The 15,897-nt window shown below is 40.2% G+C and overlaps 1 protein-coding gene across 4 annotated transcripts in view; it reads right to left on the reverse strand.

The window, feature by feature from the left end:
• The window catches only part of MPPED2 (metallophosphoesterase domain containing 2), a 107,264-nt gene that overhangs the window by 36,709 nt on the left and 54,658 nt on the right, over positions 1 to 15,897 (reverse strand). For all 4 annotated transcript variants that reach the window (XM_051776852.1, XM_051776853.1, XM_051776855.1 and 1 more), the window contains one exon: positions 11,177 to 11,402. In XM_051776852.1, the coding sequence (XP_051632812.1) occupies positions 11,177 to 11,402 (226 nt within the window). The remainder of the gene's footprint in view (positions 1 to 11,176; positions 11,403 to 15,897) is intronic.

Here is a 15,897-nt window from a genome sequence, read left to right on the forward strand (position 1 = left end):
GCACATTAGGGCACTTGCAACAGAACATCCAAGTAGGCCTGTTTTGCAGCCTGATTAATAGAAACAACCTCTGAGGACTAATCACAAGTCGAGCCCTGTTTTGTAGATTAATAGAACAAAGGCACAAGAGAATAGGGAAGGTTACAGGACTGGAATATAAATAAGAAAAGGTGTGCATTCCAGGCAGATTGACTGCTAGTAATTATCAGCTAAAGACACATCCTTACGGTGAGGTCTCGCTCTTCTGGGCTAAAGCAGCTCATTTCCAGACGGACAATAGGTCTCTATCTCTGAATATTTTATCTCCAAAATTCACAAAACAACAACAGCAAAACCCTTCTCTGAAACAAATCACACTTTCATATCATTCTTTCAGTACCACTTAAGTTTCTGTTGGTATTAGGTGATGTTAAAGTTTGCAGGAACCATCCTTTTCAGTTATACCTATGTGGATCAGCAAATACAACATGGGAACATAATGAATGACTGTTACTCAAAACACTGCAATATGGTAGTGGATGCTACAACCCAGCAGAAATCCCACATACCCCATCTGACTCTGCCAGGAGATGTGCTGCTGCTCCTGCTGCACCATCCCAGCCAGCAGATTTTGCTGGTCCTGAGCAGGATTCCACTGCTTTCTCGAGAAAAAGGTACTCAGCCAGAGACAAGTCCTACAAATAAATCCCTTTGAAATGAAATGCAAAATAATGTACACTTTTTCATTACCTAATTGTTCAGCAACGATTTAAGGTTGTGCCTGAACTACCTGCAGTGCCTGCACAAGTTCAGTGTGGAAAATGATGGAACCTTTTCATGCCTCTGAGGAAAATTCCTTCTCTGCTTTTGAAAGCATTCATTTTGATGGGCCATAACAGAATGTAGGCAAGATAATGGCAACACAAAATGCTGTGCCTGTACCTGCTTCAAAGTTCAAGAACAACTGCAGGTATCACCCAGAGCCAGCTCTTCATTAAACACGTGCAATCTGCTCTCCAAAATCCTGAATGAACTGAAGTCCTTCTGACTTCAGGAAGGATGGATTTCTTATTTTATGAGAGAGAGTATCTTTTTATCTACAAACAGATTAAACATTTGCAGAGTGATTTCTACTTTGTTTATATATTAAATGTATATATTTTATATATATATATACACATATTTATATATAAAAATACTCTCACAATTCCTAGCTTTTCCAAAAGTTCCACCTCTGCCAATGCTATACATACAAGAACATAAGCTCTTGAACCGTATAAATCTAGGAATTTATAAAAAAGGATCCTCAGGCTAGGCAATGGAAGACAATCTCCCTTAAAATGGCACTTTACACGTTTATCAAGAAATACAAAACTTTTGTTATATTCATAAACAGAAGAGGGAGACAAACCTGCTAAGAACCAAAAAACCAAATTCAGGCACCCATAACTCTGGAAATTACAGTGTATCCATATTAAAATTAGGAACACTTTAGGACTACAGCTTTCAGACTAGCACTCAGTTTTCCTTGCTCCTCCTTTTCCTTGCAGTGCAGGCCATGGAAGTGTCCCAAGCAGCCCAGATGGAACACCCAGAGAGGTGTTAAAGAGAACACCTTTCTTGAAGTTTATTACATTCCCAGTTTTGAAAACAAGATGCATTAAAATCTGTGCCAGGAGAAGGAGACTGAAAGACAGCCTTCTTTCTTACATAAAGCTTCCTTATATAAAGTTTGAGGCAAGACACAATCTGTAAATATATTCCCAAGGTACAAACCCATAAACCTGACTCAAGAGAGCAATACGCTTAGCAGCTGCAAATATCAGCTTTTTTTCAGTAAAACACACTGATTCACCTATGCACAGAAAGAAACTGGCTTTTTGAAGAACCAGACCACACAACCTTCTTGTCAGCTCTACCCATCCTGCAAATGCTGCCAAAGCAGCAAAACTGAAGGGGAGAGCTCTCCAGAAGCAGAGGAGAGACTGGCTGGCAGATCTGCAAATACAATACTCAAGTTCTCACATTACTTGCAAAGTGAATTACGATGGCACAGTTGTCAGATGATTTCAAATCATCGCAAGATCGTTTTCGAGGCAGCGTGATTTCCTTTGAAAAAGCAGCCATAGGCACAGGGTTTCCAAGCACAATGCACGTGTCAGCATGGAAGACAAACAGCTAAGCTGCACATCTATTAAGGAGTACTGTGTTCAGTGTTCATTTAACGTGCTGAAGAACACAGAATGGAGTAACTCCCAATACTTTCTCCCATGTGCACACAGACTGTAAAAATGATGTCCTTGTCTGTGCAAAATTAACAGAGGAGGCAGGAGGGCGTTGTGGCTTGTGAGGCCTTCTGTACTCGCTCGAGGGTGTGTGCAACTCTGGCACAGCTGTGAAGGCACTGTGATAAGCTGTTGGCATCTTCCTGCTCGTAAACCACTGCTAAAGCCTTCTCTGCGTGCACATACATACATGGCTCTCAGCAACATTGAGACTTTTCTATTTAACTAGCAGAGTTAGAAATGTCAGCAACCCTCACATTTTAGATGTACACAAACCATAATATAGACCAGAATCTGAGCATTTTAGTGGTGGTTATGAATACCCAAAAGTCTCAGTGATTTTCAGCTGAATCCGTGAGTGTTGACCACCTCTGAAATGAGGTGCCAGATCTATTCTACTGAGCAGATTCTCATGGAAATCTGATGAATGCAGTTGTCACTCTTGACCTTTATGTTTATGCTCAGATTCACGATCAGTGGTCTCTTATTTGAAGTGCAAGTGCAAGTTTTGCTTTATTTCATAGCCTCTGTGAATTACTTTAAGCATTTTATGCACATATCAAGGTAAAGTTAGCATTCTGATCAATAAGTATTAGATAAATACCACCCAAATCATCTTGAAGTCAGTCGTCAGAAATCCTTCCCTTCACTGGGAGCTAACAAAATCTAGTCACTTACTATTTGACTTACTTTTGGATTAAAACAAAATCCAGCTTTTCAAATGTAATTGCTACTCCCTTTCTATTGCATTTTTCACCATCACATCACGTGAGCTTTATTGTTAACCCTACCTGAACTGATGTAAGTTCTTGCACCTTTTTTCCTGTTTGTCCTGAATAGATGAACTGTGAAGCAAAGCACCTGTAGACTACATCTGTTTCCCATATCTGAGGGTACCCAGGACAAGCACAACCACCTTCTTCCCTGTCACCCCCTCCACCCCAATCTCAGTCATTTCACCGCACCTTGTAAAGGTACTTGGAAGTATCCTTATTTTTCTAATTAACCCAGCAAAGCTGAAAATATGCACATCTGTATGCAACTGATAATTATATAATTTAATCCAAGCTTATTATCCATCTCACAGAGTCAGTGAAACCAGCCAGGTCCCAAAGTTGGCACCCTTAGGTGCTGAAGTGGGGCAGTTTCACAACATTTTCCCAGTGTGGCTTGACACTCGCCCTGTGAAGGTATCAGCCTGTGTACTCTCTTCTCACTCAGGGTCAACCCCTGACTTAGAAATGATCAATGCATTTTAAACTGGCAGCACTGCTGCTAACTCCCCAACAAATGCACTGATTTGTTGTTTGACCTCAATATCCTGCTGGAAACACACACACATGTTCATGCACCAGGTGCCCACTGAGCTGCTCTATCAGTCCCCCTTCTCAGCTGGACAGGGGACAGAAAAAGATGGAAAATGACTTGTAGGTTGAGATAAGGCAGTTTAATAAAGCAAAAGTGTGTGCACGCACCATAAGCACAGAGGGGAAAAAATAACTATTCTCTACTTCCCACCAGTAAGTGATGTTCAGCCACCTCTCAGGAAGCAGGGTAAATGTTGTAAATAACAAATGCTCCCCCTCCCCCTCCTCCTTTTCTTAGCTTTTGTATCTAAGCTGACCACATATGGTATGGAACATCCCTCTGGTCAGTCTGGGCCAGCTGGCTTAGCTGTGTCCCTTCCCAGGATCTTGCCCACACCCAGCCTACTGACTGGGGCTGAAATGTTGGAGAAAACAGTGCTGATGCTGTGCCAGCTCCGCTCAGCAGTAGCCAAAACACTGTGGTGTGTTATCAACACCTTTCCAGCTACCAGTGCGGAGCACAGCACTGTGAGGGCTGCTGTGTGGAAAATGAACTGCATCTCAGCCAGACCCAACACACACTGGATGGTCCTCACCCTTCCAGAGACACAGCCCTCACATAATCTCCCTACCCATACGGCAAAGTCTTGGTGTGACACTTAGTTCCTCACTGGAGTCCTGGTTGCTCTGGCTCACCAGCTCCTCCAGAGAGCCCTGAACCTCCTCCTGCTCTGTGCTCCAGCAGCCAGGCCCTGGCTTGCACCCACCCACCCATCCTCCAACAGGCTCTTTGCCTGTCACTCAAAGCATCCACCTGCTCCCTAATTCTTCTTGCTTAGGGCAGAGGGGAAATGAAGCAAAGAAAGTAATGAGGCCTGAAGAGCAAGCACCATCCAATGCAAAATCCATTCTGATGTCAGCTCGTCAAAGCTGAAGCCCCTCTCTTACTCCTCCACTCTGCTACTGGGAAGGTGGTTGTCCTAGAGCGAAGTAATTTTTCAGTTAACCTTAACAGCATGGTATTTTCAGCTTTGTCTTTCTTCCCTTCTGTACTAGGCCACCACAAAGAGGTATGGTGCACATGCAGGTGGAAGGAAATGGAAAAACAGGAGTCCTGAAGTGCAGAAGCTGCACAGAAGAATTTATTCAAGAGAGCATCAACACACAGCACTGAGTCCAACCCTGTACAGAACAGCCTATCTCCACATTTGGGTTAATTTGGACATTTCAGGAGTTTTGTAGTATTCTAGCTAATCCCTACCATTCCTAACTCCTGGCTGGGTGTGAATGCTTTCAGTCTGCTCCACGCACACAAATGCCACAGTGATCACTCTGTTATTCCAGCGTTCAGCAGAAGGAAAGCAAAACCTCCTTGTTCCTCAAGAGCTGGCAAGTAAAAACACACAAAACCAAATTACAAGTACAAGTCCAACTTTTGAGCTTTGTATGCACAACTTGGGCATTGAAATGACCTTGTTGCTGAGCAAATCACACTTCAACCTACGAGCAGGAGACCCCCATAAATAATCAGCCCCAAAACACCACAGCTCGTGCTCATCCTGCCTCTGCTTTTTTGCCCAGCACCTACTGAACTCCAGGAAAATGGAGCAGGAATTAGAGAGCCAGAGCAGATTCCCACAATCATTTGCTCGGTACTGCTCTGAAGGAATTCAAATTCCTTGTTTCCACCCTAGGAAAGATTAGAAAGAGTTAGGAGAGTCACCATTTTGTGTCTGTTTTAACTGGCTAGAATTCCTCCCACTAACAGGCGCAGTTTGTGTGTTATACTAGTAATGAATACTCTAAAATTCTTATTCCTGCTGAAGTCAAGCCTGAAGGAAAGGTTAAGGCTTCATGATCTGTGCAGGATACAGAGCTTTCCAAAGAATTAGCTAGGAGAGGCTTGCATCACAGTATTAAAAATTACCTATGAGCTAATAGATTTAAAATTACAAACATTAATTTAAAAAAAAAAAATAAGAAGAAGAAAAAAAGAAAGTAAACAGGACAATTTTTTACTTGGAAGTGAATCTGATATCAAGGAGACCAAATTAAAATCAGTGACATTCCTATCAAGGCAAAAAATGTAAACAAACCGCTGCAATTCTAGACCGGGGGGGAATTCATTCTTCAATCCTAAATGGAGAGACCTGGAGGACAAATGCCAAGAAAAATGAAACAGAAGCCTGCACCTTTAAACACAACCACACTGCAGTGGTGGTGTGTTTGTTTAACATACAGACAGGAGACTTCAGTCTTTGCCAATAATTTTCTCAGTTGCTGACTTCTAGTGCATGAAAGCCAGAATTCCTGAAAAACTGGTACAACACCAACAGCCCTGTCCAGTCTCCCCTGGTTTCCTCTCTACTAAATAGCAAAGAAGAACTTTATTGCTGAGTAGTCCGACTTCTATTCCTTCTTTTTTTAGGCACGAGCTAATTGCCAACTAAGACCATGAAAATAAAAGAAATGAGATCCATTCCAACCCATCGGTGTATCTGAATCCCATCATGTGAGTTGCCAATTGGTTTTCCAGTCCTCACGCTCAATATCTGCTGTTAATTTGCTTGCTATTTCAAGAACTTGAAGACTGTCAGCAAAATCCATGATGCATTACTAAACTTATAATTGGAAAGAAAAAAAAAAACCACCTCTGACACTTTTCTGACAGGATAAACTGAGGGTCTGAAAACATTGATCAGAACAAGGCAGAGGTACTAACTTAGAGCTACTAAAATATGACTGCAAATGAAGTGGAGAAAGAAACAGAGTAAGAAAAATAATTTCAAACTGATGTAAAACCATTTGATGAGACCCCCAAACTTAACACAGGTCTAAAAAGAAAAGGAAAAGACCGCACAAAACATTGTTTTTAAAGGAGATGGCTGAAGCTGTCTCGACTTTCTTAAGGTTGCATTACCTATGCCAATTAAAATTTTGCTTCTGAAAAAGAGTTAAGGCACTTCCTCTAGAGTTACTAAAAAAAGCAAATGAAAGCCTTGGCTTCGCAGAGGTGAGTGATAGTGAGCTGTTTGTTCTTGACCTCTGGATCACCCTACAGATCAAATTCTTGGACATAGGAAAAACCCACTAGTATTCATTAAAAGCAACTGGGAGGCCAGCTTTGTGCTTCTGTTCTTGAGACCTGAACAAGCTACAACTTGACAAACGTGCAGGATATTGCTGAACAATGCTGCTGTTCCTGTCAGGAGGGAAGAGCTTTACTCCCAGCTCCATTCAGGATGAATTGATTTTCATCACAATGATGCAAATCACAGATTTCAGTCATTATTTAAATAATCGATTGTCATCTCTTACCTTTGTGGGGCTTTTCAGTTATTCCCATAAAGTTGATTCCGTTAACCATTAACATGCATTGATTTATACTGAATTAGCTTTTATACCACACAGTTTTCCCTCAAAAAGATACATCTAGCTACAGTTATCTAAACAAATATATAGCCTGAAAGTCCCAGATATTTAGCTTTACTTTTCTTTCTGCTAGATATGGGTGACATTTGCTTATATATTTTCGTAGCTAAAAATTATGTAAAGTATTGCTTTATTAGAGAGATTATTTTATACTTACAGCTTTTGACATTTTTATGCATAACAGAATTTAAAATCCACAAATAAGCCTATTGCCTCATTATTCATAAAATTAACTGCTATAAATTTCTCTGCACACAAAATAAACTTCATCGGAATACTTTTTCTTTTTAACTATTTCTCTCTTTCAAACAATCAAAAAAAAAAAAAAAGCTACCTGTAGAGCTGATCAACAGAACAAAATAAAACAGTGAAAAATATTCTCCCTGAACAATTGTTTCTGTCAAAATGTGGTTTAAACAAATTCTGGCTCCAGTTAACGGCAGTTCTCTGGTGGTTTGAATGCTTTTAAAGTTTCATTAGAAAACAGACATTGTGAGAATATTTGTATCCAAATGTCTACAGCATACTATAGTGAATTCAGTGCTTAGCATGGATGAACAATTTCAAATATAATCTAAAAAACCCAGACATATTTTAAAATAACATTTGAATTTAAATAAAACTTATTCACTTATGCATATTCAGCACCCGAAGCTGCAGTAAAAACAGACTGTCTCTCCTTACTCTTTCACAGATACATCAATATGACTTGTGCTCACACTTACTTCACAAAGGCAATTCCAAAATTTAAATTTTCATATATCCATCACTGTTTGTATTTTTCTGTCCTGTTTAATAAGTAGCCTCAATCTCAAACTTCCCAAGAAGAAAATATTTGCGTTGGAATCTTTAAGAGTTTTGACTCCATAAACTATCAATTATTTCCCCACCAAACAAGGCAGGTTCATAGCACAAAGTCAGAAGGAAGAGAAAGGAAGGGAATGTTTTTGTGGATTGTTATCTATAGACCAAATGGAAAATCTTCAGCCATTTTGCTCCTTCAAGGTACATCAAAGAATCTCCTATTTAAGGTGTGAAAATGTCAGTTACATTCTTCACCTCTGAAAATGAACAGAGCTCTGAATGCGATTTATGTCCCACCCTGGCACTTTTCTCTTTTAGGGGCTGATACTCTTCTTTTCAACTTCCTTCCAGCTAATGCCATTAAATACTCTCAGAACCATAGGGCTAAATTCAAATTTTCTGCTCCTTAGAGGCTGTTGTTATGCACCACTGCACATTCCAATTGCAAATACACATGAAAGCTCCCGTGTATTGTAAGTTATTTTTTACACACAAATTCTGCTAAATTGTAAGTTAGGAGGCACTACTTGAATTCTCTGAGGTCTTTAGAAAGCTTTCAGATGTACCACGAGTAATAACATGTAATGAATATGGACTGATATTTCTTTTCTGTAGTTACACTGAGTTGGCAATTTACATTTTCTAGATAGATTACTTATAGCCAGCCTTCCCAGTACTCTGGCAATTACTTCTTAGAAACCCCTGACAGGCTGAAACCTCCAGAATCACATCTGTTATTCTTGGTTTGATCCCTCCTTTTTAAATTAAAACCAGTAGCTTTATCAGCAAATGAGAATTTTTTTTTTCCCCCTCTGGAAATACTTACAAAAGTGCACATAAATTGAACACGCCAACTTATCTCGTTTTAGGGTTGGTGCATCTTCTGGGTTAATGACCAGTGTTCCATTTCTGTGACAGAACTAACTGAGGTAAGGAGCCCATAAATACACACAAACCCCCACAGATTCTCTTCCTTTGGGGTAGTCTGAAGATTTATAGAAGTAGAGAGAGATGTGATTGGAGGGGAAAGAGAAAAAAATTTAAGAAGTGCTAACAGGCTTGTCTGATCATTTTGTCTCAGTTTCCAGGCACAGAATAGAATTAGAGCAGGTTTTTCTAATATCTGATGTGACTTTTCCTTCCTCTCAAACATCAGCTAAAATGCAAAAATCTGGCTGAATTTTCACATTTTCTAGGAACCGTCATTATTTAAAAAAAAAAAAAAAAAGAAAAAAAGGAGAGAGAATGTATAGACAATACTACATCTTTATGCTCTGAACACAAACTGGCTGATTGATCTAAACAGCTCTGATGAAAACAGTAGCCTCAATTCCACACCAACAGTTGCTCAAAACATGCTCTGACAACAGTTTTTCACAGCTGAACACAAACGAAACATCCTTCGAGAGAGAAATCCGCACTTGGTTGGAGCTCAGTGTGCATTTCCAGCAATCTAGCTGCATTTGTCATGCATCACTAATCGGAAAAATCCAGTTATCAATGGCTTATAGGAAAGAATAATTCAGGTTTGTCTTCCATGACTAGGTCAGAATGCATATGCCATTCACTTTTTACGGCTAAAACAACTCCGTACCATGATGCGATGTCCCTTAATATTTCAGAACAAACATTCTAAATCCGTGTGCACACCTGCAAATTGAAAGAACTTCTAAATGCAGCTGGAGGCAAAAGGGTGACAGATTTCCATTGCAGATTTGGGAAGCAAAAGAGGACAAAAAAGAGCACTACATATTGCCTGTGCATATAAATGTAAATGTAAAGGCATGTCACACAGTTCTCCATTTCAGAATACCAAACTCTCTCTTCCCCAGACGGGGATTCTGCGTTCTCCAGATCTCTCCAGCAGTGCTGTAAGCAAGCTGAGTTCAGGTAAATCTGACCCAAATAAATTTTAAAAGATGCCTACACTTCCTAATCACTGGATGGTTGCAGAAGCCCTCTGAGTCTGAGACATACGTACAAAAGAGGCTGAACACTCTTAATCTTAGCACCTAACCCTCCTCAGCTCTTTACCTTGCAGCAAGCCTCAAATCCACCTCACTCTACCCAAGGCCTTATGTGCCCTGCCTTCTGTGCTGATATTACCAAAAAAAAAAAAAATTACTTCAAAATGTCTTGAGGAGATGATTCTTAACCTGAATTAAGATCATCTTTCCCAATTTGCTGATAATGCAGGATTTAGAGCATTACTTTTTTTTTTTAGCTAACCAGTGTCAGGTTGATTTAAACTACTAGCTAAAGGCTACAACTTAAATTAAAAAATTAGTAGCTCAAGTCAAAAATGTGAGACACAGAGCTAGATCAGTTTTCTAGCCAGCACTAATGCACACAATATGACCAGAAAAAAGCACTGTCAGAAGCATCAATGTGCGTGGTGTTACATGAAATCTGCGGGCCAAGACAACAGAGATGAGATGAAGGGGAAAATTTCTAATATATGTATAGGTTTGCCCCATTTCTCCTGTCATTCCTCCTTCCTCTCCTGCTTTCACCTTTAAAGCAAGGCTGACATCAAAAATAAGTTATAAGCTTATAATAAACCCTTCTTATAGGTGTGCATAAATTAGCATCTCAGTACTTCAGCTGACAATTGAGAATGCCAAGCAGCAGAATGATTATCACCATCACTCAAGTTCAGGTTTCTGGTAAAGCCTGAAAGGACTGTGGCTGTTGTTAGCATGAGAATTTTAAACAAGTGCTACCCAAGACTACACAGAAAGATGTCAGGCATCACAGTTAAATGGCATGTAGAAAACACAAGGAAGAATCTCCTTAGTACAAAATGGGACAGCAATTTTTTCCTGCATGACATGCTTGACACATGGATGGAATGACACCAAAACTGGCTTGAAATTTTGCTATCACAACTTTACAAGGAAAAGAAAACAATGCCTGGAACTGATCAAAAAATAGGGCTTAAAAGCACCTGCTGCCTTATACCTTGTGCTGTGTGGGAGTTAAATTCTACCACACTAATCTATTAGCATAGCACACATAAATACCCCAACAGCACAGAATATAATGGAGCTTCCCTAATACATACTCAGATGCCACTGCAGTTAAATCCACGAGCACAGGGTGGGCATTGAGTCCACTCAGCAGGTAGGAATAGTCACAGTTCCTTTTGTCTTATTTCACACACATGGCTAAATAGAGATTATTTACACACACACAAAAAAAAAAAAAAAGGAGGAAAAAAAAAAGAAACTATTTCAGGGTGGTTTACAGCCAAGTTTGATACTGTTCTGCAGGGCAATGCAACAAAGCAGCTTCATGCATGTTCAACAGGAACATTCCTGCTGTGGTTCAAAGTAATAAACAGCAAAGAAAGTTTAAATTGAGACTTACCACGGGGCACCATATATTCGGAATCCTTTAACTGTTACCTCTGAATCTTGTAAGTAAATACTATTTGTCAGGAGTGACTGAACATTGTCAAAGTCCTCTGGTTTCAATTTGGACACAGAGGGAAAGCGGTAGTAATCTTGTTTAACAAGGTCTGCCATGAATTCCTTATCAAATGTCAGTTCATGATTCCCAGCAATCACTATTTTATATTCATATGGTAGGTTTCCTGAAATAACAAAAAAGAGGACTTAATTAGCACATTTTCCTCCCACCCCAGCAATGCCGGCACAATAAGTAGACAGCCAGCAGTGACAGAACCAAACACCCGAGATCTGGGTGCACCTCCATGTCAAGCACAAGGCATTAAAGCTGCTTCTCCTCCACTGAATGGAACTGTGTTAAAATGTAAAGGAACGTCACACAAAGCAATGTCATAACAAAGGGCCTGCGCTGCAGAGTTAAACAAAACAAGCTGGTAGGCAACAAACCAGCTCCAACGGTGGCATAAACCACCACTGTTGAATTAAGATTGGCCTAAAATCTGACGTGGGACTGGGTCAGGGTCAGCAGCCCCCAGTCCCTGTCCCCAGGAGTGCCCTGCAGTGAGATAGGTGGCTGTCCCAGTGGGCAGGTGACCAGAGCCCGCAGGATACCCCACCAGTGTGTCCTGAAGGCACTGAATTAGACTGCTGGTGCTGTTGTTTTTCTAGAGTATGCTGTTATTTGGATTAATTTGTGTTCCAGTGGCATTTATTCCACACCTAGTCTGTCCTCCAAAGCATCAATTCATTTCCAATGTACTTTCATATTATTATTATTGCTATTATGTTAAAGCAGTATCTCGTTTCTGTAAGACGTACACGAGTAGGAGAAACCATAAAACAGCCAAATACAACACAGCAGGAAAAAGGAAATGTGGTTAATTCATTTACCATGAGAGTCAGAGGTAAAGAATGCAGGTTTGCTCACCTCAGTGCAGGGCAACTGATACCACTGTTTGGAAGGAGGCTCATGCCCACAGAGCCAGATTGCTGGAGCTCAGAAACAGATTTTCAAGCACTTGGTACCAGCAATCACTGCCAGGTTTTCCAAATAAACATACTGGCTGCTGAGCTCCCTTAAAAATATAGTCCCATACTGTGATGTCTTCACAGAAGTTAGGTTCTTTTACAAAATCTGTCCCATCGTGACTTGCCAAAAATCGCACCTAAGTTTGCATCAAAGCTAACTTCTACTGCCTTCACCATAAGCTTGATTTCCCAGTCTCAAACCAAATCATTGATTTTGGTGCTTACTCCTAATAATCATTTAGAAAAGGTTGGGTTTGTTGTGCTGGTTTTTTGAGGGGTTTGTCTTGGGTTTTTTTCCATAAAGGCAGCAAAATATATGTGGAAATCTATGGGTCCATCTTCCACCTTGGGGACTCACAACATCTGCCCCAAGGAAGACAAAATCAGACGTCATACATTTCTTGTGAATACAGTTCTCTTGAATAGAAGTGGCCTTGCCGGTTTAAAAACTTGCCTTTTAACTGTTTGGGTTTTTTTAAAGTAAGTTTCAAAGTAAAGCTGCAAGTATATATAACAAGATTAACCTTCCCATAAATAAGACTCACAGGGAACCAGCCAAAACCCTCTGCTTTTCAATATTTACAGCACAGAAACAGGAATTACACAAGGTATGTATACAAATATCATTTTAGCAAAATTAGTTAATTCTGGATAGAAAACCAAAAATATACAAATCCCCTGAAAGAACCATGCAGACTTTTTCACAGACACCTCACGTCTGAACAAAATACAGATTGTACATACACTTAACTCTCTGCAGTGCTGCTTTTGAATAAAATCTGGGGAGATGCAATAAATGCTCCTCTACAGGTTTTGCCTCACTCTTTTCCCTCTTCCCTCCTCTTCCCCATCTGTGCTAGGTGCAGTTCTGCAATTCATTTCTATTTAAAAACTCAATGTGGCAGGTACCTACAATTCCTGCTCTCTGTGACTCCTGGGCACAAGACAGAATTGCTATTTTCTTCTCTCCCAGGAAACATAAAAGATACCACCAGCATGAAATTTGATACACTTGTCATAACTATCAATCCCCCCAAACAAACTAGATGTGATAATATTACCAGAGAAGTAGGATGGAGCAGTTAAATTCAGGTATCTGCCAAGTTATCAACATTTGCCTGTTTTAGCAGAGAAAACTTTTCATCTTACTGGATACATGTCCGAGCTTTACACTTTCTCTCATTTATTTTGATAGACTTGAAAACCAGCACATTTTGCTGATATTATGTCCAATTAAGCCTGGAACATTTTTGCTTGAAGTCAACGTTTTTTTTTCTCTTGACATTTTAAAAATAAGGGCTTACTTTGAAGACACACAGGGCACACAAAGACAAACTAATGGTGGCATCAGTAATTATTAAAACGTGTAAGTGCAACACTGTAGATGTCATTTAAGCACCTGAAAGCAGTAGGGAAACCAAACAGTATTTCTTTGCTCTGGCTTTCTGGTGCTGGCTCAGGAGCTATCAAGGGGCAACACCACTCACCAAAAGGCAAACACACCAAAAGCCAGGCCCATGCCAAGGGAGGGCAGCAGCAAGAGGAAATCTCATCCATTTCTTCCCTCTACCCCGAGGAAAGACTATATAGCACTAATCACAGTAATAAATTACCTGCAATAAGATTAGCTCATTTATTCATCACATTCACGTTCTTCCTTCTTGAGACGTGTTGTGACAGTGCACAACATCCATTCTCTCTAACACTATTTATGAAATATTTCGGTGTGTTTTCTTTTGGCAGATCTGCCCTTTGTCTATAACCTGTTGACCTTGTGTTTAACATGGAAGCATTAAGAGTCATATTCAAAAATCTCCTACTCCATGGTAATTTAGTTTCATCTTGACCAGATTAATCTCTGCATATCTACATCAGTGTTGCCTGTACAGAACAACACACAGGTTGAAGGGCATTTCCTTATTTTCCTTCACTAAATCTTTGTTAGCTACATTTGGGTTTTATTAGTCTAATTTCCTAACTATCAAATCTTCCATCATGCATCGGTAATATAATTCATTCTAATTTTTACTGCGAAGACTCCTTTTCCAAACTATAAAAAGTTTGATTTGTTTGCTGGGACAAGCACTTCAGAAAACCCAAATATCAACTCTCAGCATAATAACTGAGTTTATTTAAAATACTTAAGTGCATAACAGGTGAGATCAAAAGGCTAAAATTACAACTACTAAAAATGATCAGGGCACTAAGTCTGTGAAGTAGAGTTACCTACACTAGAGTATTTGAACCCCAGCATATTTAGGTGTATATACACACACAGGGTGTGTATGTGTGCTTCTTCAAAATATATCTATCATTTTGGGTAAGATGAGCAACATCTCACCCAACATCTGCCCTCAACAGCACAAGCAAGGGCACAATGCAACCATCGATCAAGAAAATACTGCAATTAGCCAAGTTGTTCTCTTCTGGAAGCCAAAAAGGTCAATATTGCTCCTGCTCAAATAAAGGCAAGGATAGTTAACTGCGAACAGTAAAAAAGGAATTGTTTACAGTAAATATATTAATCTGGGAGTCTCAGAAAATTTCTGTGACTTCTTGTCTAACGAGTCAACCCTCAAGCTACAGTCCCAAGTACCTTTGCCCCCAAGTGCTCACCTTTACTCTTTGTCAACACAAGGATTTGGTGGCCACAGAATAGAGTGGATCAGAAAACTGATCCAGATGAAAACCAATGTAGCAAAAAAAGGAAAGGGTGTCTGTGAATGCTGGTAAGGCAGGAGTTCTATTGCTGGCTGCAGCCACTTACACTACTCAAAGTGTCAGCTGAACAACAGACTGACTTTAAATATATCTATTACATGGGATGAGGGGGGAAGCTTGGGGGGCTGTGGGGTTTTTTTAACCTATATAAGTAGGTGATTCAGTGGGGGTTTTTTTAAAGTTCACCTTAAGTACTTGGATCCTAGGAGTCCTTAATCTGCTGAACAGCCATTCCCATTTTAAAGGCATGCTTCATATGAGTACAATTTAGTCACACAACCCAAGTTCTGTGGAGCTGCCAGACATGAAAAGGAGTCTGACTGGCAGCGAACGTTAACTGCTGAGTCCCTACAAAAATAGAAAATCACATTATTTTTTGACTACTGTTACCTGCAAACCCCACAGGGAAGTAGGGGAATATGAAATAATGTGATACTAGCTGTCTATATAGCGGTAGAAACCTGTATTTACACACAAATGATATGCAAGTGCTTTTGATGTGAAGCTCTGAATATGCATATGCATGCATTAACTATTCAAACCACACAACACTTCCATGAAACACGAAGCCTTTTTCATGCCCATTTCATAGCCTCATAAACCCTTTGGCCATATGCTGAGAAACAGGCTGAGAAAGCTTGAAGTACAAATCCTAGTCCCTCCAAAAAGAGAGAAATCTGTATAAAAGATGTGTGTGCTGGTGAATCATCTCAAGTTTATGGTGTATCATATATGCTTCAACAGTGCACAACTGGTCATGGAGCATTCACCCTATAACCAACACCATACACGTCCAGGGATAAACACTTGAAGGAGCAGATTTGGCATTGTTCCCATGGAATTCCAGTCCCCACAGGAGCACAGGCTGGCAGCAGTTGTCCAGCCCAGCTGCCTACCAATGGGCCCAGCCCGACACTGGTCAGCAGCTCT

The sequence above is a fragment of the Manacus candei genome, unplaced genomic scaffold (genome assembly GCF_025592945.1).
Source record: "Manacus candei isolate 608988 ecotype Guabito, Panama unplaced genomic scaffold, ASM2559294v1 h1tg000009l, whole genome shotgun sequence".
Classification (NCBI taxonomy): Eukaryota; Metazoa; Chordata; class Aves; order Passeriformes; family Pipridae; genus Manacus; species Manacus candei.